General features: G+C 33.8%; 4 protein-coding genes across 20 annotated transcripts; 2 read left to right on the top strand and 2 right to left on the bottom strand.

The window, feature by feature from the left end:
* Positions 1-237: 237 nt before the first annotated feature.
* On the top strand, positions 238-7,203 carry LOC111280546 (cyclic nucleotide-gated ion channel 1-like). 7 transcript variants are annotated; one of them, XM_089746344.1, is made up of 9 exons: positions 238-327; positions 756-926; positions 1,040-1,175; positions 1,661-2,228; positions 2,717-2,929; positions 3,946-4,226; positions 5,183-5,294; positions 5,879-6,115; positions 6,263-7,203. In XM_089746344.1, the coding sequence occupies exons 3-9, from the start codon at positions 1,147-1,149 to the stop codon at positions 6,959-6,961; spliced, it is 2,139 nt and encodes a 712-aa protein (XP_089602470.1). In that variant the 5' UTR covers positions 238-327; positions 756-926; positions 1,040-1,146; the 3' UTR covers positions 6,962-7,203. The 7 variants fall into 7 exon arrangements, with proteins under 7 accessions (XP_089602470.1, XP_089602469.1, XP_022723749.2 ...); XM_089746343.1 differs by having other exon boundaries at positions 238-539; XM_089746345.1 differs by lacking the exon at positions 238-327 and adding an exon at positions 439-482.
* Positions 7,204-7,488: 285 nt separating this feature from the next.
* On the top strand, positions 7,489-11,616 carry LOC111280592 (cyclic nucleotide-gated ion channel 1-like). 5 transcript variants are annotated; one of them, XM_089746348.1, is made up of 7 exons: positions 7,489-7,863; positions 8,212-8,704; positions 8,814-9,026; positions 9,226-9,506; positions 9,775-9,886; positions 10,409-10,645; positions 10,752-11,616. In XM_089746348.1, exons 1-7 carry the CDS (start codon positions 7,817-7,819, stop codon positions 11,337-11,339), a joined length of 1,971 nt encoding a protein of 656 aa, XP_089602474.1. In that variant the 5' UTR covers positions 7,489-7,816; the 3' UTR covers positions 11,340-11,616. The 5 variants fall into 5 exon arrangements, with proteins under 5 accessions (XP_089602474.1, XP_089602477.1, XP_089602476.1 ...); XM_089746351.1 differs by having other exon boundaries at positions 7,533-7,863; positions 8,031-8,704; XM_089746350.1 differs by having other exon boundaries at positions 7,535-7,863; positions 8,013-8,704.
* A 436-nt stretch (positions 11,617-12,052) lies between these two features.
* On the bottom strand, positions 12,053-17,095 carry LOC111280556 (spermine synthase-like). 7 transcript variants are annotated; one of them, XM_022868020.2, is made up of 11 exons: positions 16,925-17,095; positions 15,505-15,725; positions 15,368-15,406; positions 14,975-15,051; positions 14,694-14,816; positions 14,179-14,283; positions 14,012-14,084; positions 13,816-13,887; positions 13,298-13,493; positions 13,002-13,131; positions 12,053-12,446 (listed from the first exon to the last, which is right to left on the bottom strand). In XM_022868020.2, exons 2-11 carry the CDS (start codon positions 15,692-15,694, stop codon positions 12,348-12,350), a joined length of 1,104 nt encoding a protein of 367 aa, XP_022723755.2. In that variant the 5' UTR covers positions 15,695-15,725; positions 16,925-17,095; the 3' UTR covers positions 12,053-12,347. The 7 variants fall into 7 exon arrangements, with proteins under 7 accessions (XP_022723755.2, XP_022723766.2, XP_089602480.1 ...); XM_022868028.2 differs by having other exon boundaries at positions 12,224-12,885; XM_022868031.2 differs by lacking the exon at positions 14,179-14,283.
* A 4,109-nt stretch (positions 17,096-21,204) lies between these two features.
* On the bottom strand, positions 21,205-24,153 carry LOC111280535 (LEAF RUST 10 DISEASE-RESISTANCE LOCUS RECEPTOR-LIKE PROTEIN KINASE-like 2.5). The gene is made up of 5 exons (XM_089746336.1): positions 23,312-24,153; positions 23,092-23,207; positions 22,928-22,963; positions 22,734-22,763; positions 21,205-22,570 (listed from the first exon to the last, which is right to left on the bottom strand). Exons 1-5 carry the CDS (start codon positions 23,995-23,997, stop codon positions 21,441-21,443), a joined length of 1,998 nt encoding a protein of 665 aa, XP_089602462.1. The 5' UTR covers positions 23,998-24,153; the 3' UTR covers positions 21,205-21,440.
* Between the last annotated feature and the right edge of the window lie 2,404 nt (positions 24,154-26,557).

Below are 26,557 nucleotides of genomic sequence, written 5' to 3'. Positions count from 1 at the left end.
ATTTCCCAATCATGTCTCGCCACATCACCACTTAGAGGATAAAAACGTACCATGGAAATTGAATCAGCAATTAAACGCATACTTGAACAGTACAGTCAACCTTGCGGCGGAGAAACTGGACAAGAGTGAACCGGAGGGACAGACCAACAAAGAAGTTACCGCTAGAATGCTTTGCCCGGTGGGACCCCAAGTCACAAGAAATTTATCGCTTCCCCTAACTTTGCTCTCTTTTTCTTTAGTCTTCAATTTATAGTTTACCAAAAAAAACTGAGACCCTCCCCTAGATATTTCCACGAAATTTCTTCCCTACACCAATGAGATTTCTTTGTATGTTCGTTCTTCCTTCTATCCCCTTCTTTTTTTTTTCTTCATTTACGTTGATAATATTCACAAATTTTTCTTGATTTATTACTTTATTCTTCAATTTTCTAGAGGAATGTTTTGAATTTGAAGTTTTTAGGGCTACTTATTTTCGAGAACAGGTTTAAATCTTTTGATCTTTGACTGGAAGAAACTGAAAGTGAAGAAGTTGCTTGCTTGTATGTTATTTATTTATTTATTTTTCTGAAATTTGGCTTAAGAACTCTTCCAATTTTATGCGTTGATATTAGTTCAAGTACGGTATCGCTTTTTGAAGACATTTTTGGTGTTTGGTTGGAGTTCGTGGCTTATTTGCAACTTTATTAAACGCTCGATATGCCACTTTCCTTTTTTTTTTTTAATACTAATTTCTTTTCTTTCTTTTTTTTTTTCAGTAATTATAATGATTGTTCAACGATTTAATCGAGGTTATGTTTTATCATTGTTCGTGTGAAGGGAGAGTAGTTGACTAATCTCTTGCTTCAATTTTGTAACTGATTGGACGGAACAAGTTTGATGTCTGGTTTCCAGTTGTCTTTAGTATCTGCGGTTTCGACGTTTTTAACGTTTGTGCAATAGCATATATTTTTGTCTCTGTGCTTGTTTCTAGTTGTGCGTGTCCTGCAATTGAGATTTGAATGTTCTAACTTGGTGTTTCATTTTTTTCTTTCCTTTTTAGGATCCGGCAATAAGATTTATGCTATACATGAAGAAGTTCCTTAAATTTATTTGTGTTTCGGAGCTGATCCTTCTTTTAGAGGTGGGATCATAAGGAAGGGTATAGTTATGAATTATCCAGCAGGGAAGTTTGTGAGGTACATTCTTATATTTCTTTTGTTAATGGAAATGATGATTATGTTTTTTAAGTCGATGTTGTGCTTGATTTTAGGTCTTAGATACACTTTTTTTATTCTGAAAGCCTTTAAGATAATACTAGGAATGCCATTTTGCAAGCAAAAGTGCAAAACTTTCAGCTCTGTCATCATCCATCCTCTGCATTTCCCATTGATGCTATCATTCGTCGGCTGTAGTTACTGTCCTTGACACAGCCACCAACTCCCTTTGTTGTCATATATAACAAGTAAAATTGTCGCCACCACTCCTTTTCGAGTGAGCTTACCTCTCATCTACTGCTTTCATAACTATTAATGACTCATTTCTCATACAACAGCAGTTATACGTACACTGTGCCTGAAAATGTTACATATTGTGTGATTAGTCTAGAAGTTTGATTTCTATTTTCACTTTTTTCTACACGAAATAATAGACTTATTTTCTTCAATCAAATTCCGTCTGCCAGGTTCCAGGACTGGAATTCGGAGAAAAGTGTTGAAGGCCATTATTCTGATAATAATGGGATAAATTCAGGGAATATTAGATTCGCAACAAATTCATTATCAGAAAAGTTTCAAAGAGGGGTTGAATCTGGTTATGAAAGGATTAAAGGGATCAGAAAGTCATTTAAATCTTGTTCATTTAATCGCATTGTGTTTAAAGGCTTTGGTTCTAGTAAGAAAGTTCTTGATCCGCAGGGGTCGTTCCTTCAAAGGTGGAACAAGATATTTGTATTGTCATGCATAATAGCAGTCTCAATTGATCCTTTGTTTTTCTACATCCCAGTGATTAATGATGATAAGAAGTGCCTTGCTTTGGATGAAAAGATGGAGATCACAGCCAGTGTGCTGCGTTCATTCACAGATATCTTTTATATAATCCATATTATTTTTCAGTTTCATACTGGGTTCATTGCACCTTCTTCTCGTGTATTTGGAAGAGGTGTTTTAGTTGAAGATTCTTGGGCAATAGCAAAGAGGTATCTGCAATCATACTTTTTAATCGACATTCTAGCAGTTCTTCCCCTTCCACAGGTAAGAAAATCATATAGGCTTCTGAAAATGTTCTCTCTCTCTCTTGTATTTACGTGTTCATGTGTGAGTGTGACAGGTCATCCTCTGTAAAGGCTTTAAAAGTTAAAATGAAATGCATGGATGAATCTTTTTAATTTATTGGGTAAGCAGGAACTTCATTGTCATTGTGCAATTCACATTGTGAATAGCATCTAGAAGTTCCGCTGCAACTTGAGTTGTTGAACCATTCTATAATCTGCTCTACCAGGAGTTATCAGGTTGTTCAAAGAATAACTTTAATTTCTCTAACTAACCATGCTTTGCTTCTTTCATGGAAACCTAATGTTTTACCACAGTCCATTGTTGTAGGACCTCCCTCATTTCCATGTACTTATGCCTGTAGTCTTGACTCCTGTACTATTATATGCAATATTTTATTAAGGTCATATTCATGATCATTTAATTTGATACTATTAGCTTGGACTTTTAACTTGCTGTTCTGTGTCCAGGTGGTCATTTTAATTATCATACCACAAATGAGAGGTTTGAAGTCATTGAATACGAAGAACTTTTTGAAATTTGTTGTTCTCTTCCAATATCTGCCAAGGGTTTTTAGAATATATCCACTGTATAAGGAAGTTACAAGGACTTCTGGCATACTAACTGAAACTGCTTGGGCTGGAGCTGCATTCAATCTCTTTCTTTACATGCTAGCAAGCCATGTAAGTTTGCTAGATTGGTAGTAGAATATTTTTAACAATTAGTATATACATTTTGTTATATTTGCTTTTGTGGATGTATATTTTGTGTTAGGCTTTGGCGCTTGAGTGGTTTATTGCTTGTAGGACTCGAGACATTTCAAAATTTAAACTGCATAATGAGAGGCAAAAGCTTAAAAATGTAGATCTCTAACCATTAGGATTATGGTGCATGTGGAGGAAAGGTCTATTCATGTCTTCCAAAGTCATTCCATCCTATTTTTATGACTATAATTTCCAATTTGTTAACAAGTGATATATATATATATATATATTGTTGAAAATAAAAGTTGGGGCTGGAGTATGGTAATTTGAGAAGCCATACCCAGTTGTGGTGTAAGGTTTGATTGAAATGAGTGGAAGGGTTCAGCATAAAACATGAAATATGAAAAGTTACTCTATCTAACTTCAGAGCAAGTACATGCATAATGATTAGGCATTGAATAGTTATTATAATCATGATAAGCAGGTTGAGGATTGTTTTCAAATTTTCATCATCTTTAATGTTCATCACTTGTCCCTGCAATCCTCACAACAAAATTTGTGTGAAAATTTGGTAAAAAAGTTGAACCTGTTCTTAATACTGGTGCATTGGAACCAGCACTTTCCTGTAGAAGATATATGTATATTTTTTCCCTTCCTTGTCTAATATATTTATGTATAAAAGCTGTTCTATTTAATAAAAACTGACATCCTCCAAAATCGTTCTTTGAAGGATGTATCCTTGTATCCCAAGACCTAAAACATGCCAATTTGTGCTTTTGAACTAACAATGGGTCTGGGGTAAAATGTTGTCTGGGTATGTTATCTCAGTTGCATTAGTTAAAACTTTTTAATAGTATGAATTCTGGTTAACTGCATATGTATAAGCCTGGAGTTGTTATATTTCCTCTTTAAAGTATATCTCTTATTTTGAATTTAAGCCTGATTCATTCTTCTGCCATATGTTCTAATGGTAAAGTGACTAGTTTTTCTTGTAGGTCTTTGGAGCTTTTTGGTACTTGTTTTCCATTGAAAGGGAATATACGTGCTGGAAAGATGCCTGTAAGAATAATACTGGATGCACTCCACTTGCATTTCATTGTGGTGGTGATTCTTCTTTTAGTACGTTGCTAAATCAATCATGCCCTATACAGACACCTGACACAACGCTTTTCAATTTTGGGATATTTCTTGATGCCCTTCAATCTGGTGTTGTGGAGTCAAAAGATTTTCCAGAGAAATTTTTTTACTGTTTTTGGTGGGGCTTGCAAAACCTAAGGTATGATGCTTTTCATTTATTTTTCTTTTTCTATCTAGTGTTCACTGTTCATTGCTTGTTTGTTTTTTCTAGATGGGTTGTATTTCAGCTATTTTTGGCTAAATCTTTGATACTGGATTACTTGCGTTCCATCTCTAGTATGCTTGTTTGGCATACCACTTTTTGAATTCTTTAATAGTACTAATTTTGGTTTTTGATATTGTGTATCATTAATCTCCCAAATTTCCATCATTATTATGTCATATTGAATCTTTATTTGTTTCATTCTTTTTATCATATTCATATTGGATTGACAAAATTTATGAATTTAACTAAATAAAAATTTTGGCAGCAAATATTTACTCTTTCAACATTCTTTCAGTATCTACTTAAGTTGTCTGGTTAGCTCTTGGCCTATCAGAATCATAATAAAATTAAATGAAGTGGTCTCTCATTTTACAATATTGTCTTCGCTTTGAGGGGGTGGGTTGCAAAAATATGCATGCAGTCTACATAGAACATATAATGTGATGAACCCTCCTCATAATGTATGTGATGATCATTGCAAAAAGTTGGAGCATAAGTATCTTTCCTTTTTCTATAGATATGTTCATCATTTTTTCTTTTCTTTTTCTTGAGGTAGATGGGAGATGATGTTAGGATTGGTGACTTTGCCGTGGTGATAAAATTGAGATTGATCCATGACAAAGCAGCAAGCTTCATTAGCTCTTGTAGTGCTTTAAATAACTATGGTTTAATGGTTTTAAGAGGTCACTGCTGAGTGATGGTCTTAGTTCAGATCTTTATTTAAGCTTGTTGAGGCTAGCATCCATCTTCTGTCCAATTGGGCTTATTCTTATTTTGGTGTATATTTGCTTCCCATTTCCTTGTTGAAAACAGGTTTTTGTTTTCTCTCTTTCCTATTGTTAGCACATTGTCATTAAGTTCTGACAGTAGCATCTGATATCTTTTTGCAGTTCACTGGGTCAGAACCTTGAAACTAGTACCTATGTCATGGAAATCTGCTTTGCAGTTTTCATTTCGATATCGGGCTTGGTTCTGTTTTCATTTCTCATTGGTAATATGCAGGTTGGTACCAAGCATCTGTATTCTTTTGAATTTGTATGTGGAGCTGTTTGTTTTGTAGCAGTGGATCTGGTTGCTAATTTCTAATAGGATACAACGTTTTGTTGGTAATTCTTTGTACTCTGAAGGCTTTTTCTAAAGAATTAGTTTCTATCATTATGATTTTTGAAAATCTTCTGCATAAGCTGCATGGTATTCACTGGAATGTGCTTCTGGATCCCCTAACTCCTTTTCTGAGAAGCATAAGTAATCTGTTTACAATGGCCGAAGCTTTTTGGTTCATTTCAGATTTTATAATGTCCAACTATTTTGCTTCTCTCTCTCTCTCTCTCTCTCTCTCTCTCTCTCTCTCTCTCTCTCTTCCAAATACAATGCGTGTTGGGGGCAACAAATAAGAAACACTTGACTCATGCTGTTACTAGTTCAATTCTTTCCTGTTGCTTTCTGCAACGAATCAAAAGGAGATTCAAACAACTTTAGTGATTTTTAGTTATGTCTGACTGTGAAATGGTTTAGATCTTCTACTTTGCTCTTACATAAGGACCATAAGTTATAGGTTATGATGAGTCAAATTTTCTGTGAAACAGACATATTTGCAGTCCACAACAACCAGATTGGAGGAGATGAGAGTAAAAAGACGCGATGCAGAACAATGGATGTCCCATCGCTTACTACCAGAGAATCTGAGAGAGCGGATCAGACGTTACGAGCAATACAAATGGCAAGAAACTAGAGGAGTTGATGAAGAGAATTTACTTTGTAATCTCCCCAAGGACCTTAGAAGGGATATAAAGCGCCATCTTTGCTTGGCTCTGCTAATGAGAGTGAGTGCCTTGACTTTCTAATCATTGTTTTTATTGGATTGCATCCTTTTCAGATAAGATTGGTACATATTATTATTTGACTTGCATTTTCACCACCAATAACTAATTTTAAGGTTATCTCACTTTTTGTTTTTTTTAATGTTTAAGGTGCCAATATTTGAAAAAATGGATGAACAATTATTGGATGCAATGTGTGACCGTCTCAAGCCGGTTCTCTATACAGAGGAGAGCTACATTGTCCGGGAGGGAGACCCAGTTGATGAGATGCTCTTCATCATGCGGGGCAAACTGTTGACCACGACAACAAATGGTGGAAGAACTGGCTTCTTTAATTCTGAATATCTGGGGGCAGGAGACTTCTGTGGAGAGGAACTTCTCACATGGGCACTAGATCCCCATTCTTCGTCAAACCTCCCTATCTCAACTAGAACTGTCCGAGCTCTTACTGAAGTTGAAGCATTTGCTTTAATGGCTTATGACTTGAAGTTTGTTGCTTCTCAGTTCCGCCGGCTTCATAGCAAGCAGCTGCGCCACACTTTCAGGTTCTATTCACAGCAATGGAGGACTTGGGCAGCTTGTTTCATACAAGCTGCTTGGCGTCGCTACAGCAGAAAGAAGCTGGAAGAATCTCTTAGAGAAGAGGAGAATAGATTGCAAGATGCTTTAGCCAATGCCGGTGGGAGTTCACCAAGTCTGGGCGCCACTATTTATGCCTCACGGTTTGCTGCCAATGCACTTCGTGCATTACGGCAAAACCGTACTCGTAAAGCAAGATTGCCAGAGAGGGTACAACCTATGCTGCTTCAGAAGCCAGCAGAGCCAGATTTTACTGCTGAGGAACAATAGGCAGGTAGGTTTTTATTTATTTATTTTTATTTTGGGTAACTTTACGCCTGTTAGCATTATGTAAAAGGTCGTGTTTAGAACAGATTAGTAAATCTCATCCATCCCGAAACAGGAAAACATATCTTAAATAGGAAACTTGCCATTTGTTGAGTTTGAGGTCTGTATAAGATGTATATGTAAATCTTCAATTTTTCTTTGTTCCTCAGTGCCGTTATTATATGCTAGTATAAATATATTTTAAATAGTCAGTGTATCAAATTCAAGAGTTCTGCGAAAGGACGCTATGCAGCATGGGAAACGGAAATCTCATTGATTTTTACCTTTTTTTTTTTTTTGGTTTTAAATTTGTACCTTATTATTCTTGAATATCTGTGGGCCACGGTGTCTTCTCACCCAACCAAATTATTGAAGTGTTCGCTGTGACAAAGATTCGTCAACATACCCTCCATTATTTGATTGCGATGTTGGAGGCATCTTTTCCTCGAATTGTTCCAAACATAAAAGAATTTCGCTTTTCCGCTCCACTTGAATTAACTCGAATATCAATGCAACTGAAAAGAAAAATGTGAATAGACCAGGTAACCTGAAGTTTTGAATCTATTTGGGTTAAAAATGAACGGCACGGACAACCTTAATTTCCCAAATCTAAGAAGTCTGTTTTTAAAGTTTTAAAGCCACATCTTTACCATATAACAAGTGTCAAAATGAAGACTTATGCGGAGTCTTCGGGACTGTCAAAGCAAAAGTCTTCCTCACCCCATTTCACGGTGGCTGTTGGTTTATAGCTTGAAGATTGATGAAAATATTTTAACACCTGCAACAGCAATGCGTTGGATTAGCTCTGACTAGCTAGAGATGGGAAGAGACAAAAGCGAAAGAAGCTCATCAGGTTCTGTAAGCAGGTTGGACATGGAAATCAACTTTCGTTACAGTCAGAAGTTTTCTTTTCTATCATGTTTCAAGCATATGTTAATAGGCTTTCCTCTTCCTCGTTGTCATTTTTGAGCCTGTCATTTGCATAGTTCTTTAATTCCATTTTTTTTTTTTTAAGTTTAAAGTTTGTGGTCAGATCTGCTGAGATCCGAACTTCTTCTTTCGTTCGAGGAATTGAATATTACTACAGTACCGTATACTATCTCAGCAACCAGCAGGGCTTTACGAACTATTACAATTTTGAATCTTGCAGTCAACATCTACCTGAACAACTGATTTATATGGACACGTATAGTCATGAACTTGTTTTCGTTCAGGTCTCAAGGACACAGAAATTTGGAGGGTGTTAAATCACGCCATTCGCCTAAGACTAGTTTGAATCAAGGCAAAGCAAGTGAGAGATCAAAAACATTAGTCTCGGGAAAGATCCAACGCTGTTTGAAATCTGTTTCTGATATTAAGTCAATTAAGAAGATTCTTAATCCACTGGGACCATTTTCAAGTTGGTGGGATACATTATTTCTACTGTCAAGTGTGATTGCCATCTCACTAGATCCTTTGTTTTTCTACCTCCCCGTCGTCAATGAAGACAAAAAGTGCCTTTTCATGGACAGAAAGTTGGGGATTGCAGCAATGGTATTGCGTTCACTCTTGGACGGCCTTTATATAATATACGTCACTTGTCGAGTTTTATCTCCTTGTGCAAATAAAAGGGGTAATTCATCAAGAGATGCTTGGGCTATAGCAAGGGGATATTTCCTGTTACGCCTCTTTCTAATTGACATCATTTCGGTTCTTCCACTGCCACAGGTAAGCAATTTTCATTTAGCAATTTGCAATTTTGTTTATTATGGCTGAAATGTTTCGAGAATTTATCTATCCTTGATACGTGAAGTCATTCCTGCTTATATATATCCAGATAGTTGTTTTGGTTATCATTCCAATGATGAGAGATGTGAGATTTTTGGATGCTATGAACTTGTTGACAATTGTTGTCTTCTGCCAATCCATTCCAAGAATTTTTCGGATCCACCAGTTGTTCAAGAGAGACAAAAGAACTTCAGCCACACTAGCTGAAGCTACATGGGCTAAAGCTGCATGCAATCTCTTTCTTTACATGCTTGCCGGTCATGTAAGTTAACTGACTCCCATATCCAGTTACATGATTTGTTTATATATTGCACAGCTCTCAGGACTTTGCCGAGCATGATCTAATTTGAAAGGCATACATGTTTAGCAATGCTCAAAGTCAAACAAATTCGCACATCCAAAGTTATTTTATGGTAACTTATTTTCGATTAAAATCATCAAGTGGCTTGCTCATCTTTTAGGCACTGGGAGCTCTGTGGTACATTTTGGCCATAGAACGAGAGACTACATGCTGGAAAAAGGCTTGCGCAAATCACATTGGATGTGTCAATGGATCATTTTACTGTAATGACAGTCTCGGAAACCATACATTTATAAATGATTCTTGCCCTATAAGTACGCCAAATACCAAACTCTTTGATTTTGGAATATTCCTTGATGCTTTACAGTCTGGTGTTTTGGAAGTGGTGAATTTTCCAGAGAAGTTTTTTCACTGTTTCCGTTGGGGTCTACAAAATCTGAGGTTAGATTATTTTCGTTCTTCCTTCTCTTTTTGGATTTTTTTTTAATAGAGGGAAGGTGAGGATGTTCTAGCTAATGGAGGGTTAAAGTATAAAAGACAAGGTGTTATATCATTTCAGTTTCATCAATATATGTCTTGATGCATTTTAACTTATCATTCTCTGGACTCTGTTTTCCATATTTTTTTCTGATTACTTTGGGAAAAAGAAGTCTTTTAAAGCTTCTTTGATTATTATCTAAATAATTTAAGTTGGATGCAATTTTTGCAGTTGTTTCGGGCAAAATCTGCGCACAAGTACCTGTATTTGGGAGAACTGTTTTGCACTATTTATTACCGTCTTCGGTTTACTTCTATTTTTATCTCTGATTGGGAATGTGCAGGTTTGGCAACTCTTAGTTTACTTCAAAATTTTTTCAGTGAACATTGAAGACACCATTTAAATCGGAAAAAATCAATTTATTTTCAATTGTTGTTACATATGTGTCATGCTCGGGCTGCTGATTTTTTGCATCAAACCTCTGCTTTCACTACTAGCAATATGCAGTCATGCATTCCTTGAGCTTTCGCAATCTGTCAGTGTATACTGTTAATTTTCTGTTATCTGAAGCCATGCATAATTCATAGTGAAGCAAAATGGTATTCATATCCTGCTTTAAGGGAAGCTGGCTGTGTTCACTAGTCTTGTCAGCACATTCCAACTCTCACTTCTTCCCAGACAATTTTCTGCATGGAAATCAAATATTACTTGAAGAAACTACATGATATTGCTGTTTGTATTCTAACTGATCAGTGAGTTTGGATTAAGTAAGAGTTTTGGTGTAGACTCTAAAAAGCATGGACTCTTTTTCTTGATGGCAAGAATAATCCAGAATTTGCTGAACTGTTTCCTTTTTGTGAAACAGATTTATCTGCAGTCCAAAACCCTCAAATTGGAAGAGTTGCGACTAAGAAACCGAGAGATAGAGCAGTGGAAGTCGTTTAAGAAACTTCCCTATAAACTCCAACAGCAAATTAAACAATATCAGAGATACAAATGGCAAGAAAGCAGAGGTGTTGATGTGGAGAATCTTCTAAAAAATTTTCCCAAGGAAATCATAATGAATATCAAGAGTGAACTCTTCTTGAAGCGGCTCAAGAAGGTAAGTTCCTTCTGTTTACAAAGAACAGATTAACTGCTCATTACAAATTATTAATCCTCTACTATAGATGAATTCATTCTCATTCTAGTCATTTAACTATGGTAAGGTGAAACCATTTAATTTTCTGGGCGATCGAGCGTTGAATGAACTCTGTTACTATGCGAAGCCTGTGCTCTTCATTAAGCAGAGTTACATTAGAAAGGAGGGAGACCCAATCGATAAAATGCTATTTATTGTGCAAGGAAAACTAAGGACATATTCAAGCAGCAATAAAACATCAGAGTCTGATGATACTGCTTGCCTAAAAGGTGGTAATTTCTGTGGAGAGGAACTGCTAGAATGGCTCCAGTTCCAGTCATGGGACTTCCCCATCTCTAACAGAAATATCCAAGCACTTACTAAAGTGGAAGCGTTTTCGTTATCTGCTGATGACTTGAAAAATTTTTACAATTGGGCAGCCAGGCAATTACAAGTTGCCTATCGCAACCATCACCGAAGGAGAGTATATGATCATCTTCTGGATATTAAAATAGCTGGAGGAGTTGATAACATTTCAGCCTCCGGTAACAGTAGCATCCATGCCTCGACTCCTGATAATAGTGCACTTGGAACCATGCAACGTATTAATTTACGCCTGTCAGATAGATCACCAAGGCCAGAACCACTTGCCATTCATGAGGAAGAGGAGCAGTAGATTGGCAGAGAACTTGTTGACACTTTGTAGATACTGTTATCAGCATCATGTTGTTACAAGTTCTGTTTCGAAGATGTTCTGACATGGGAATTTATAGTTTCACGGGAAATTCCGGGAAATTCTGGAATAAATATGACAGTATTTTAGTTGCGAGAAGGGATACCGTTATTTTGTTGTTAAAAGTTGTCTGCCTCTTTCTCCTTCGCAATATGGTACTTTGATTAGTATAGCCCAAACAGTATTTTTGGTTAAAATTTCCCAACTCTTTTTAGGCTTCCATTGTCTTATTAAAACTAGATTCTTTGTTAGAAATTTTAACCAAAATTATTGTTTTCAAACAATTAAAGAAGGATTCAAACCTGGATCCTTTTGTTGAATCCTCACCTTCAACAAAACAAATGCAAGAGAGATGGTTATGTACCTTTTTCACGATGGAATGATTTTAGGTTTTAGTTCCTTCCTGCCTGCCTGTGTCCATCAGTAGCGGCGGCTTTGTCCTTGGCACGAGAAATGAAGGCAAAATTACTTTTAAAAAAAAGTGAGGAAAATGGATGAAAATCTGTAGGTGGGGATGGCAGAATCCACTAGACGCAAGGTGATTGCAGGCCGCCTATTTGTGTGATTGGAATAGGAGGACATTTTTTTTAACTCCTTGAATATTTGCCTTGGAGTCTTAAGACGAGGGGGAAGGGGCCAGATGAAAAACTCAGCAGTAAATTCACAAATAGGAACCAAGTTTCTTGCTCCAACTTCAAACTCAAACGCGTACTACATAAACCGTGATCAATTTGAAACCTCAGAGCCAACCCAACCCAAAGCAAACACACTTCTACAACCATAAGATGAGTCCTGCACTAAGTATTCATTGTAATTAAAACTTAATGCATGCTAAAATGGCTCCGACTGCACCTAAATGTGGAAAACATTTATTTACTGTCTATTTCCCAAATGGGAGTATTTCAGCTTATGAGAAAAGTTGAATAACAATTCGCATTGCTACATATTTGCTTAGGAGACACAGATTCCTCGTGCTGGTGTTGCAGAGTCGCAAAGTAGCCTCACCTCCCTCTTGAGGAATGAAGGCAATGCAAAGGCAGCCTTGTGCATCTGTCAGTAGAACACAGAAGTTACATTTCTACCAGGAGAATTCATATTTGGCTACGAAACTGCTTAAGTACTAATATGCATCTCGATCTCACTTGACCATCCGTAAGAACATCACTATTCATGTGCATATGTAGAAGAAATGTTCACTTATTACAAATCATCTTTACTTTTGTTCTGATACGTTGCTAATTTCAAAAGATTGAAATATTTATTAAGCTTTCAAATTACAGGAGGCTAAATGAAAAAGACAATATATGAAGTGCCATTAAAGACCACTCTAAACCAGCAGAAAAAGGACGGTTAGAGCTCCACAGTAGCTGGCGAAAGAAACTATAGTAAAAGGGATGGGAGCTCGAACTTTGGTTTAGAGAGAAAAGAATCATTAATCAAACAATCCAGCAGACCAAGATGTTCTTTCACCAAGAAATGAAACAATGTCCTGTCAGTCCGAGGTCCATTATTAAGTTTAAGGAATTAATGTCTCATGGCAAAAGTAAGTACTACGTACCCTGCTGAACTGAATGAAAACTGAACTTGAAGATAAAGAATTCTCACCTCAGAGTTGTAAAATCTAAGTTCTCTCTTGTGATGGTAAGCTCCGTCTAGCTTCTCAATAGGGTTTATGGGATTCACAAAATCAACCTGTGGCCCCTCTGTGGAGCATATCAGAAAACCAATCACACCACTGTATTGTAAAAGAAGGAAAAGGAAAAAAGAAACCCGAAGTCAGAAATGAGATAAACTTGATGGTCCTCCAATTAGTAAATCATAACAGATAAATTTGCGATCGAGAAAAGCATCATTTAATATCTAAAAGAGAATAAGGGGAAAAAGACAGCATGATTAAGTACCTTGGATAAGTTGGAACACTTGCCCATGCATAATGAACAGAACCCTTGAATGTTTCACGGCAAATAGAGATCATATCTTCAATTAGATGTGTATGAAGCCACATACTCTCTGCCATGTTGCAGAGGACACCACCAGGCCTTAATGCTCTAGCTATGGTCTCAAAAAATGGTTTCTCTACAAGCTCTTGAGCAGGACCTATATTGCAAAGAAAAACTCCCGAGTGAAAGCTTGAATGATGTTAAGTCTTGAAACCAAAATGAATTTGCAGATATCATGGTTATAACATCACCCACAGCTCTTGAAAACTAAAAGAGGTCATAATAAGTATCTGAGAAAAAGAGCACCGCATACACAGTCTTTAAGAAACGATCAAAGAGATTTCATGCTTCTAACCCTTTCTCTCCTTTTTTTTTTTTCTCATGTTAAAAGAAACAATAGTTTTTTTTTTTTTTTTGGGATCTGCTTACCTCACTAAAACTATAAATAAAATTATAATGGACCAAATATTACAACGTACCTACAGGATCTGATGAATCAACAATGATTACATCATACTTCCCTTTTGGAACATGACGAAGAAACTCAACAGCTGTTAAGATTATGTAAGTAAAAATATCAGCTTGCGAGTTATAGATTATGCTTGACCATTTGCAAGAAATTCACAGGAAAAAATTGAATACAAAAGAAACAGGAAAAATATTGTTTCAACATACCATCACCAACATGAAGACAAACACGAGGATCCTCATATCCAACAGCTAATTCTGGAAAGAACTTCTTGGAAACCTGAAATAAAGAATATGGTAAATGACCACCAAATGTGCATTTTCAGACATAAAGTAAAGAAAAAGAAAACAAGAGCCACTAAAATAAAACATACGTCTATAACCATCCTATCTATTTCACATATATCAATGTGCTCAACAGAGCTGTGTCGAGAAATCTCCCTAAGAACCCCACCATCACCACCTCCAACAACCAGAACCTGCATCCATTATTTATTTAAAATTCAACATGAAACCACCATGAGGCTAAAGTAAAATCTTTCTAGAACTGAGGTTAGATAGGTAAGATTTTGATAAAGGTGGAGAAAAATAGAGGTTAATCAGGCTTCAAGCACTTTAAACCAAACAAATAGCATAGGTGATATATCTCATGATTTTGATGACAGAAAAGACTTTAAAGCCAATTTCAACTGGCTTTCTAGCACAAAACTTCATACAGATTGCCCAATTATGCAATCTTAGAGAAAAATAATTTCAAATGGCAACTTAGAAATTGAAAAAAAGAAAAGCTTGATGAGTCCATCAATAAATAATGGTATTAGCACATAAAAAAGAAATTACTGACTGCCAGATATAGAAAAAAACCTATGCTTAGATAAGATGAGATTACAGTTTTTGGAGATGGAATTGAACAAAGGGGAAGATGAGCTATCATCTCCTGGTATGCCAATTCATCTTTCTCAGTCAACTGAACTATACCATCAAGAACAAGCACTTTTCCATAGGTTGATGACTGCAGAAAAGTATTGTTATCAGCAAGATTAAGTATAACAAACATAAGAAAAGAGGGATGCAGAGTCAGGCATACAAAGGACAAGAGGAATACAAAGATAGAAAGGAACTGGAGGTAGAAAATAGGGGAAATCCAAAAGCAGTGTTGAAATGCCAAACCTCAAAAACAAGGACCTCTTGATAGTCCGACTTTGCCTTGTATAAAATGCTTTCAACTTTCAGAGAATGTGCTTCTCCTGAAGCAAAAATTTTACACATTGTCAGTAAAGGATATGGCACAATGTAGGGGAGGTTGCCCGTTATTCAACTAAAGGCTCCGAAGCTCTCATTTTGATAGAATAGTTACTTTGATAAATTATCCAAAGGCAAGCAGGTCTGTAACATTGTGAGAAGGGTAAGGAATTGTCAGCAAATGACATTTTTATCAGATTTCCTCCGTTATTGTAAAAAAAAAATAAGAAAATAATTGTGATGTGGCTATTGTGAAGAAAAAAAAAGATAATTTTAAGAATTCCAAACTTATATAAATTAGAAAGGGAAATTAAAGCTCACCAGGCCACATAGGATTGTTGAAGTAAACCATTTTACCAGCTTTATCAGAAAGTGAAGAAAAAAAATAAAAATCAAACAGAGTAATTCTGGCAAATAATGAAAAAGAGCAGGAAAGAAAAGAATTTAAAGATAATGACCAGAGGAAGGCTGAGATTCTGAGAACCACCCAGAAACAACGGTAGGATGGCATTTTGCCTCAAGCTCAGGGGCTGAAGCCCTAGCCTTCAAGCAACAGGAAGGGATAGCCTTCTCAGAACCATTCCCATTATTCACCTTCCCATCCATAATCTTCTGGCATTCCGAACCTCTTCCTGCGTCTTCCCCCATAGATTATCTTTTTCTTCTTCGGCTCCAGCCTCTATATGTCAAAACAAATTCATAAATTCCCTTCTTATAGAAACAAAACCAACATATGTAGGCACGTGCAGATTAAAATCTTAAAAAAAAAAAAAAACCATTTAAAACAACAAAACATGCATGATGATAAGAGTAGAACTAAAGAAGTTTTTCTTAAAAAAAAATAGCTAGTTGCCGAATGTTCCGGATTGAAAAAGGCACCAGATTCCTTGTTCTTCTAGCAGTATGCTCATACATTCCTCACCATTGTTAAAAATACAGTAATAAACCTCAAAGGAAAAAAAAATTAAAGAAAAAAACAGAGAAACAAGAGTGCGATATAGCAGAGAACTTTCCAGTAGAATTCCGGGCCAAAAAGAAGTTTTTATTTTAACAATTCCAAGCTATTATCAGTAACGAAAGCTGTAATCTTTTTAAAACAAATTTATTACAGGGGCATATTTTATTGGTTATTATCGTGAAAGTGATTAAGGAAACTAAAAAAGTATAACCTAACTAAAGTAATGCAAGAAGAGTCTGATATGATATAATAACAAAGGAAACAAAATCAAAATCACAATGATTTAACTTACATGCCTCTGATTATTGGAAAATGAGAATTTCTCGATTCTAAGAGGGAAAAAAAAATTAAAAGTCACCCAAACTAAGATATATAGAATTTCTATTTTTTAAATTTATTTTCTTCCAGTTCCAAAATCTAAACAGTTTTTTTTTTTTTTAAATGAAAGGAATTCGATCAAATGGAAATCCTTCTTCTAGGAATGATCAAAGTCAAACATAAGAATAAAGAAAAAAAAAAAAAAGGCAAGCGAATAAACTTTTATTTTAATACAATTACAGCAAGCCAACCCTCCGTTTTTCGCTTTTATTGCAGAAATAAACAGATAAAAAAAAAAGAATTAAAGGAAAAAAAAGAATACACAAAGCCCAGATTCTCTCCCGTGAAATTTTCTAAACGGAAGGGGTTAGGGTTTAGAAAAGCGAATTCAAAAGCTGAGTCTCCTAAAACCAATAATAAACTTTTGCTTTTCGAATGAAATGAATAAAACAAAAATAAAAAGAAATATATCAAACAATGAAGAGGATATCAGGCTAAAAACCAATAAAGAGGAAGATAAGGTGATAAAATAAATATATATATATATATAGAGAGAGATATATATATATATATATATAATTAAAGAAAGACGAAAATCTTGCCTGGTCTGAATGTCAGTGAGCGTCAAATTAAAAAGAATGAGACTCCGAATAATCTGGAGAGTCCAAAAATCGAGCGGGAACGAGAAAGAAGAAATTTTGTGTTTATTATTGAGTTTTCTCTTTCCCCAGTTGATTTATTTTGCAGGTTTAGGCTTTTAGCTTTGCTTTGATGGAAATGGCGCTTCCCACCCCCTTGTTTATATATGCACGCGCCGCAAGACCACTGGCAATGCACTTTCTTTTTTTTTTTTTGTTTTTGGTAAACGGGGTAATTATTATTTCAAAACGGATTACTGTTGGACAAATGACTAATATACCCATATTAAGAATATGGCTTAGCGGGAATTATTGTGATTTTGATGGAAAATATTTTTATTATTTTAAAATTTTAAACGTTTTTAGAAAATTTCATTCATTTTTTAATATTTTAAATTTTAAATTTTGAAATTTTAAAAATTAAAAATGTCTAAAAACTAATATTTTTTAAATAAAAATACAATTTCATTTTAAAAAATAAAATGACAACAAATTTTTTATAAATATTTTTTTCTTTTTTTTTTTCTTTCCACTCCTTTTTCTCTCTCCCGATCTTGTTTATAATCCATCTTACTGACGAATCAAGCAAGCCAAATTAAACATAAAATATATTTTGATGCGAAATGTTTTGGATTTAGTTAGATTTGATCAAAATTAATTAATTCCAATATTGACATCTAAGTAAAAATATTGAGAAGTAGAAAGTTCATCATTAGTTATAAAAATTTAATATGTATGTCTTATTATTTATTTATCTATTTTTTAAAAAATTTATATTTAATTTATTATTAATATATTAATTTTATACATTATAAATAAATCAAATGATATCACTTAATTAATAAATATATATTAATTTTTAAAATAATTATATAAAAAATTAATATTTTTAAAAAAATTATTTTATTAATAAAATGATATCATTTAATTCACTTAATTAATGAAAAATATCATTTGATTAATGTATTAATATAAAAAAAATCAACTCAATCTAACATATATATATATATATATATATAAATGTCAATGTCGCGATTATTCTTTTAGGCAAGACGAAGAAGCTCTATATTTTTTATACATTTAATTGATTCTCACCCATCTTCAAACCCATACTTTTTTTTTTTTTTAAAAGCGACTTTTGATTCCTAACTTCGCATTATCATCCCTTCAAGTTACATACATTCATATATATATATATATATATATATATATATATATATTATAAAGTAGTAGGATGTATGTTACCCCGGTGACCCTGTCCATACTTCTCAAAGCTTGATGCTTGCTTTTCTGAAAATGTCATTTTCCAACCTTCCAATTCCGTCTTTCCAAAGGAATTCGAATGTGCTATCAAAACAACTTAGAAGTGCTCGTTGAATTCCAATGACTTGTTAACGAGATTATCTTTCCTTACACTTTTAAACCGATAAAAATTTTTATTATCATCGTTATTCAAGAGTGAATTTCTGATAATTTATGATGATAACATATTAAAATTTATTAGTTAATGTTAATCCGAATCAATTCAGCACAACCTTTTTGGTTAGTGCTTATTGATGTAGGGAAGAAAAATATTAAACTTAAACTTCTTTAAATAAGTTTGGCCAAATGAAAACCTTTCTTTAAATAAAGAATATATGCTACTATTAAGGGTGGGAAAAAAATTTTAAAAATTAAAAATTAATTCGAAATTCTAATAAATTTTTTTTATTGAGTTTGGATTAAGATTGAATACTAAATATATATATTAAATTTGAATTGAGATGTAAAAAATAAAAAAAAATCAAATTATATATTTTATTAATTTATATATATATTTTAATTTTTTATAAAATAAAATAATTATTTTTATATAAAAATTTATTTAAATATATAAAAAATATTATTAAAATAATATATAAAAATTAAAAAAATTAAAAATTAAAAATAAATAAACCAAACTAAACTGATAAAATTCAATTTAGATTAAATCAATTTTATAATAAGATTAACTCGAATTTAGAACAAATTTTAAAATTTTATAATATTATATATTATCCAAAAATTTAATATTTCAACTCTTTCTTTAATTGATTTTATTTATTTCGTTTCATTTTTATTCTTGAAAAATTTTAAAAATTGATATTTCAAAATTTTTAAATACTTTTTATTTTATTATTTTAACAAAAAATTGATATTTTTCCTTAACATTTTTTATTTATCCAATCTCGTTTTTATCTTTGAATAATTAAGAAAAAAAATGATATTTTAACTTTTAAATATTTCTAAAATTTTATTTTAAAAAATAATATTTTAACTTTTTTTCTTAATATTTTTTCAAAATTTTTTTATTTTTTTATTTTATTAATCATCCTCAAACAAATTAACTTTTAAAAATATATCCACATGCATTACAATTATTATCCTTTACAAACATAAAAACATTAAAAATATAATAAAATAAATAACTAAAAAAAAAAAAAACCCCAACAAAACTTTAATAATGGAACCCGAGGTCTACAGTTCTGGAAGTCCGAGGAACAAAGTTGCAAGGCTAAAAATTGATACAGTCCTTTTTCCGAAAAAGAGCCAGGTGGTCACTTTGTCTTGGGTCGGACATTAGACCATTCGGGTCGGGTCCTCATTTTTTGGTTTTTTTGGGGGGGAGGGGGGGTTTTATACTTTTCAATTTATTTCCATAATTCCATTCTCTGCCCAGCAAAAAAATCACAAACCAATTTCTCCCCTGCCAAACCCATACTTCGGCGGTCAGCCGCCGCTGTCGTCGTCGGCGCCGGGCAGGTTTTTCTTTTCCACACTCTCACCAAATGTCCTACTCAACGCCCTCGTCAGGGATCCGAGCTTGGATTTCTCAAAATCAACCCTTAATGTCCTAGATATAAAGTTGAACCCCGAAACTTCAAGTGGCCGAAAAGTGCTATCCTGCAGTCTGATTTGGCCAAGACCAAAGTATGTTGTTCTCCATTCGTTGGTCTCTCGTTCCATCGTTCCCGATCTTTCAAAAGAAAAGCCGTTGCCGCTGCTCACAACACTTCACACTGCCGGCGCCGCCTCTTTCACCTTTTCTTTTTTTTTTTTGGTAGTTTTCTGATGGGTTCCTCAATAGAGGACGAGGACTGTGGTTTTTTTTTTTTGTGATTTTCGGTTTCGATTCTTGGGAGTGTGGTGGCTCTGGGTTTTGGTTGAAGCTAAGAAACGATGGTGACAGGGGATTGAATGGAAGTAATTGGTGGTGGCAAGCCGAATAGGGATGGGTGATGTATGGTAGCGAGTGATCTGGGTTTCAGTAGTTTCGACGCTTGGTGAAAATGGAGGCCGAACAGGCTTTGATGGAGGAGCCGTGCGGATGTTGGTGGTGAGATTTAGCAGGTGCTGTAGGCTTAGATGTTGTGGTGGCAGTAGGCTGCCTTTTTCGGTGGAGGCATGTGGAGGGTGGTCGCTGAAGTGTTTGACAGAGGAGGCTATAATCGTCCTCGAAAAATTTCCCCCTCTTCTTCTGTGGGATTGCTGGGGTTTATATAAGGGTTAATACGATAGAGATCCAACTGGAGACTAAAAAAATAAAATTTGAAAGGAATCCCATCTTGTTCGTTTGAGTTTTGACCTCAAACAGAGAAAGGTTTCAAAAAACCTTCTTAGCAGAATGGCCTTGAATTTTAAAATTTTCATACTCGTAGATTTTTATCCGAATCATATCCCAAAATAAGCCATTCTTTTTTTATTTACCTTGTATCATAATATACAAATGAAAGCATAGAAATGGGCTAAATCAGATGGCTCATGAAGATCAAAATATCAAAGTCCAAATGGTAACTCAAGCTTTGGATGGCTCGGTTATGATCCAATGAACGCATAAATCAAAATTTCGGAAATTAGTAACTTCAGACAAAATAATGTGTTTATAACTTGTTTCCTGTTTAACATATGTAAAACATAAAAATTTTTGTATTATGTTAATATATTAAATATAAAATATATTTTTTAATTTTTGTCAAATTGCTAAAATTTTAAATTATATTATTTTTATATATTTTTTATATTATTTTTATATTATACATCACTATGATGTATTTAAAATTGTTCTGATTTAAGTAAAAGACTTATTTACAAATACCATATTAATTTGAAAACCAAAGTCCATAGGCGTGTATAAATCAATCATTAGACCAATAACTTAGGTTTTTAATGATTTTCTATTCAGAGAGCAAGATTCAAATTTCTTTCTTCAAATTAAAAAACATAAGTAGAAAATTTTTTATCTTTAGCTAATACTAACTAAAATACATACATATAATTAGATGCAAACGTTCAGCTTTGGAATGAACAAACAGGCAATGCTGACAACCCTGAAACAGAAGTTAATAAATACAATCATCTTATCAGGTTGCTAAATACCAAGAAATTAAAGACTAATCACTACCCAGTTATCAGCACTTGGAATATAAGCAGCAGACGGGGGATCTAAAGTTTTCCTTTTCAGTCAAACCAACTGATCTTCGTTTGAGTTTGTTTTGACTCTAGCTACATCCCCTTCGGCCTGAACCTTCAGGTGCGTCTGCTCTGGTGCTCTGGTAGGTAAGAGTAAAGGTTTGGGAGGCAGTTGTAGGCTTTCAACATCTCCTTCAAGCATCTCCACGGCTTCCTTCATAGAAGGTCGATCATCGGGACTCATCTGTATGCACCAAAATGCGGTTATAATAATCTTCTTTGCCAGTTTCTTTTCATCTTCTGACGCATCTCCCATGTCTATGTCCTTTCCTTCACTGAATTGATCATAAACCCAAGAAGGATAGTAAACTTGACTCAAATGCTCCACAGATGCATCTAAGTTCTTCCTCCTGCCAGCCATTTCCATCAACAACATTCCAAAACTGTAGACATCAGATTTACATGACACACCTCCAATGTTTTTGTAAAACAACTCAGGAGCCATGTATCCTCTTGTTCCCCTTGGCGCAGTCAATGACACAACGCTATCATCTATTTGGTATGATTTTGCTAGCCCAAAATCAGAGACTTTTGGGGTGAAGTTCTCATCAAGGATAATATTTTGAGGCTTGATATCAAAATGTAAGATTTGCACATCACAACCATGGTGTAGATATTCAATTCCACGAGCCACTCCCACAGCAATCCCATATAATCTTTCCCAACTTATAGTCATGTGTCCTTCTGGGTAAAAAATGTATTTTTCAAGAGAACCATTGGGCATGAACTCATATACAAGAGCACGTTTGGATCCCTCGGCACAAAAACCAATTAACTGTACCACATTAATGTGGTGAATCCTGCCAATGGTTGCTACTTCATTGATAAATTCTTGACCGTTAGCTTTGGACTTACCCAATATCTTTATTGCTGCAAATCGACCACTGCGAAGTTTTCCCTTATATACAGAACCATAACCTCCTTCACCTAATTTATCCTTGAAATTATTTGTAATCTTCTTGATATCGGAGTAAAGGTACCTAACTGGCATGAGGTTATTGTGAGTTTGGAGGAATTCTTCAACTGTGTCGTACATGGATAGATGCCTCCTCCGCCACTTATAGACCAGAAATATGATCACAAATGGGGCTCCAAGTATAAAAGCTGCTATATGGTACAAGGCTGCGTAGAAAAATTACAGAAATGACTCAATTTGTGGCGATGGACAATTTGTTTTTGTTGGAAATATACCTGAATTTCTTTTCTCATGAAAATTCACATATATTTTATCTCATATTTAAAATAATTGAGGTACGTTCATAAAAAAAATGATTTAGGTACGTACCAATTAGTGTAATGATATCAATAGTCAATCCTGCAAGAAATACGAGTGAATAAAATAATTAAAGTAATTACTAGCTAGGAGTTATGAAACTTTTTATACTTTCTGTTATATTTTCCAGAATGTTGAGTAGTATTTTTTTTAAACTCAAGATTTTCTTAATCAAACCGTAAGAAAGAGGGGAGACTGATTCTCACTGATCAAGAGATAGACGTCTTGAAATTTATCGGATTCTGTTACAAAATAGCCAAGATTAATAAGGAAGGACTAAGCAAATTCATAAATAAGGACTTCACAAAACAGGGGAGGGGGTCAGAAATAAGAAATTAACGAAATGGTTAACAAAGTCTGGAAAGCATACCTATAGGAATCCTAAGAACGTAATAAGTGATCTCATCGGACAATAACCACCCGCCCGATAAAATAATTCCAAGATGAAGATATTCGTAAACGATCAAATACCACCAGTGATAAATTCTACATCAGACTTAAAAGGTTACGAGTTGTTGCAGAGCAATGAGATATATATTAGTAAGAATTAGTAAAAAAGTTAGTAAAAGAATTAAACTTTTGACACCTACCTTACAATAAATGAATTAAAAAAAACGAAAGAAGTGGACTGCCAGCACACTTCCAGGCCTCTCGAGAGTTCGTTGTAAATATTGAAAATAGACGTACTGTTGATATTAAGAAATCGACCTAGCGGGTGCGGAACCTGGACCTCAACTTTGCAGGATTCATTGAAATCGGAAAGCTTCATATCTGCTTCATAACTTAATATAGCATAATAAAAATGGGGATTTGGAGAGGACGAGCTGTTGGTGCAAGGAGAGGCATCGATATAGATCGAAGAGTTTATTGGTACCTTGCATTTTACAAAGTAAATATATACAAGATTCCCACAAGAGAAAAATCCTGATTCAGAATATCCGAGAATCAAGGAATTACGAGGAATGGAGCACTTATCCTTCTCCAGACCATCGTCCACCAATCGAATCTTTTGGTGATCATAAGAGATATCCTCGACATAGAATTTCCCATATTTCGTAGTAAAAGTGGTGCGATTATTCTCGCATGCCAATTCAAAAGAATGGTCGCCACACGAAGCAGAGTCATCTTTTAAACAGAAAGGGCTGCTGATATTAGTTATAGTTCCGCAAGAGGAGGGGGTCCAGCTCTTTCCTTCTTTTCTGGCGATGCCAGTATCAAGGAACATAAAGAGAACAAGGGCAGTGGGAGCTATCAATGCAAGGGTTGCTCTTGGCATTTTACAACACCGAACAACGAGTTTGAAAGGCAAGTAGTAATAACTATGCTTATGCTTGGAAGCTTGAAACTTGAAAGTGCTTCTGGAAATTAAAAACAGCAGGCAGCAGCAGCAGTACTAGCAACTGTGTTAAATAGATTACTGGGCCATTAGTCCCACTACTTTTTCTTAATTAATTGTTTAACTAGACGAGTAAAATAGTTATACCTTAATTTTTACTTTTAAATTACAATTAAAATTAGAATTCCAACTCTAAAATTGATTTTAGTTATTTTGATGCTTTCATTAAAATTTTAAATGATATTATTATTTTAACATGTTCACTTATTTATTTTGATTTCATGTAATAGAATATTTTTGATAAAAATATTAAATAATTAAAATTTTTTTAATGCTTTCACTCAAGAATCATTTTGTGCCATACTGTATATCTCCAAATCACTCAAATACGATCATGTCTATTAGTATTATTAACAACGAATTATAAATTAGAGTGGGGTTGGACTAGTGTTTTACAGACATTTGTTCTTTTAGTGACATTAGTCCAACCTCAATTTGATTTATAATTAGTATTATTAGCAACTAATTATAAACCAGATTCTTTTAGTGACAAATAATATGATCTACCCAATCAAATTAACTTGGCTCAGCTTAGTTCAAATTTTATGCGACTTAAGGGTGACCGGTGAACTTTGGTCATTAAATTTTAAGTCACTGAATTCAACCATTCCCTATTTGCTTCACAGAAATTGCTTTGGCAGTCTTGAAGTTTCTTGGAAAAGTTAATAACTCTCAAGTCTTGACGGGTCCCTTCATGGCCTGCGAAGAAAGGGTTGATCAATAAGATTGACTTTTAAGTCTTTGTTAATTGTTTTTATTTTGCTTGTCTTGGCACAATAAGAAAATCTTGAACAGATTTTGATCTAGGAAGAGAAAGAGAAATCTTCCAAGAAGTTGTTGTAGGTTAGAATTATCTCCGAATGCAGAGCAAGAAAGGAATGGGAGTTTGCAAAATCAATTATTGGACTTCGAATAAGGGATGCATGTGATAAAAAGCGAAAATACTATAGTTAAAAATAATTTCAATTCATCTTTCAATTTTCAACTAGAATCATGTAATTTTCCAATAACAATAAAAAAAATTATATAAAGATTCATCGCTTCAGCGAATTTCATATAAAATTTTATTAAATATCGTATAATTCCAATATATGATTGAATTTGAGGAGTGAATTATGTGAAATGTTTTTACTATTTATCCACTAATAAAATTTGGATAGAGCTATGAACTTTTTCCTCTATTCATTTCAATGTCACACTTTAAGTAGTGTTTGACATTGGTGATCATTTTAAAAAATCATATTGATCTACAAATAATAATTAAATAATTATATTGATAAGCATTTAATGATTTTACATGATAATATTTTTAAATTATTAAAAATAATCAGATTACTACCTTAAAAGAGTGATGTAAGACCTCAAAATCGATTTTAATTATTTTGATGATTTCATTAAAATTTTAAATGATATTATTATTTTAATAAAGTCATTTAGATTTCATTAATAAAATATTTTAATAAAAATGTTAAATAACTACAATCTATTTAATGCATTTACTCAAAAATCATTTTATGTCATATTTTATATCTCTAAATCACTCAAATGTCTGTTAATATTATTAGCAACGAATTATAATTCAAGAGTAAGGTTGGATTAGTCTTTTAGTGACATTAGTCCAATCCCAATCTGATTTATAATTAGTATTATTAGTAACTAATTAAAAATCAGATTCTTTTAGTGACAAAGAATGCGATCTGCTCAATCTAATTAACTTGGGTCAGCCTAGTTCAATTTTTATATGAGCAAACGGTGATCGGTGAACTTTGATAATTAAACTTCAAGTCACTGAATTTAGTCATTCCCTGTTTGCTTCAAAGAAATTGCTGCAGGAGTCTTGAAGTTTCTTAGAAAAGTTGATGGCTCTCAAGTCATGACAGGTCACTTCAAGGCCTGCAAAGAACACGTTGGTCAAAAAGATTAACTTTCCGTTTTTGTTGACTGTTCTTATTTCACTCGTCTTGGCACAGTAAGAAAATCTTGAAAAGACTTTGATCTAGGGCGGATTTTCCAGGAAGTTTCTGTAGATCAGAATTATCTGCGAATGCAGCATGTGAAAGGAATAAAAGTTTGCAAGATCAATTATTGGGCTTTGTATAACAGATGTATGTGATCATAAGAAAAAAATACAATAGTTAAAAATAATTCCAATTCATATATCGATTTTCAACTACAATCATATAATATTTTAATAATAACAAAAAATTATATAAAAATTCATCACTTAAAGTGTAAATTTTATATAAAATTTTATTAAATTTTACATAACTCTAATTTATATTGAATTTGAAAAGTGAATTATGTAAAATAATTGTTTTATTTATCCACTGATGAAATTGGATGGAAATGTAATTTTTTCCGTTTGCAATTTCAAAGTCACCCTTTAAGGTGGAAGGGTAGCAGTTGAAAATTTTCAAAGATACACGTAATTTAGTCCTAA

This window comes from Durio zibethinus, chromosome 17 (genome assembly GCF_047325235.1).
Source record: "Durio zibethinus cultivar Kanyao isolate XHJ-2024 chromosome 17, ASM4732523v1, whole genome shotgun sequence".
NCBI lineage: Eukaryota > Viridiplantae > Streptophyta > Magnoliopsida > Malvales > Malvaceae > Durio > Durio zibethinus.
Note: the sequence above shows the minus strand (reverse complement) of the source record. Positions and strands in the feature narration are given on the sequence as shown.

Excerpts from the sequence above, each read along its gene's own strand:
- LOC111280546 (XM_022868014.2), top strand. The coding sequence starts at position 1,147 with ATGAATTATCCAGCAGGGAAGTTTGTGAG. Across the intron at positions 1,176-1,660 it reads CCAGCAGGGAAGTTTGTGAG|GTTCCAGGACTGGAATTCGG; the intron begins GTACATTCTTAT and ends TCCGTCTGCCAG. Across the intron at positions 2,930-3,945 it reads TTTACATGCTAGCAAGCCAT|GTCTTTGGAGCTTTTTGGTA; the intron begins GTAAGTTTGCTA and ends TTTTTCTTGTAG.
- LOC111280592 (XM_089746348.1), top strand. The coding sequence starts at position 7,817 with ATGGGAAGAGACAAAAGCGAAAGAAGCTCATCAGGTTCTGTAAGCAG. Across the intron at positions 7,864-8,211 it reads TCATCAGGTTCTGTAAGCAG|GTCTCAAGGACACAGAAATT; the intron begins GTTGGACATGGA and ends GTTTTCGTTCAG. Across the intron at positions 10,646-10,751 it reads TCTTGAAGCGGCTCAAGAAG|GTGAAACCATTTAATTTTCT; the intron begins GTAAGTTCCTTC and ends AACTATGGTAAG.
- LOC111280556 (XM_022868020.2), bottom strand. The coding sequence starts at position 15,694 with ATGGGGGAAGACGCAGGAAGAGGTTCGGAATGCCAGAAGATTATGGAT. Across the intron at positions 15,407-15,504 it reads AGAATCTCAGCCTTCCTCTG|CTGGTAAAATGGTTTACTTC; the intron begins GTCATTATCTTT and ends TTTCTGATAAAG. Across the intron at positions 14,085-14,178 it reads TAGATAGGATGGTTATAGAC|GTTTCCAAGAAGTTCTTTCC; the intron begins GTATGTTTTATT and ends TCTTTATTTCAG.
- LOC111280535 (XM_089746336.1), bottom strand. The coding sequence starts at position 23,997 with ATGCCAAGAGCAACCCTTGCATTGATAGCTCCCACTGCCCTTGTTCTC. Across the intron at positions 23,208-23,311 it reads TTTAATTCATTTATTGTAAG|AATTTATCACTGGTGGTATT; the intron begins GTAGGTGTCAAA and ends AGTCTGATGTAG. Across the intron at positions 22,964-23,091 it reads CGTTCTTAGGATTCCTATAG|AATCCGATAAATTTCAAGAC; the intron begins GTATGCTTTCCA and ends ATTTTGTAACAG.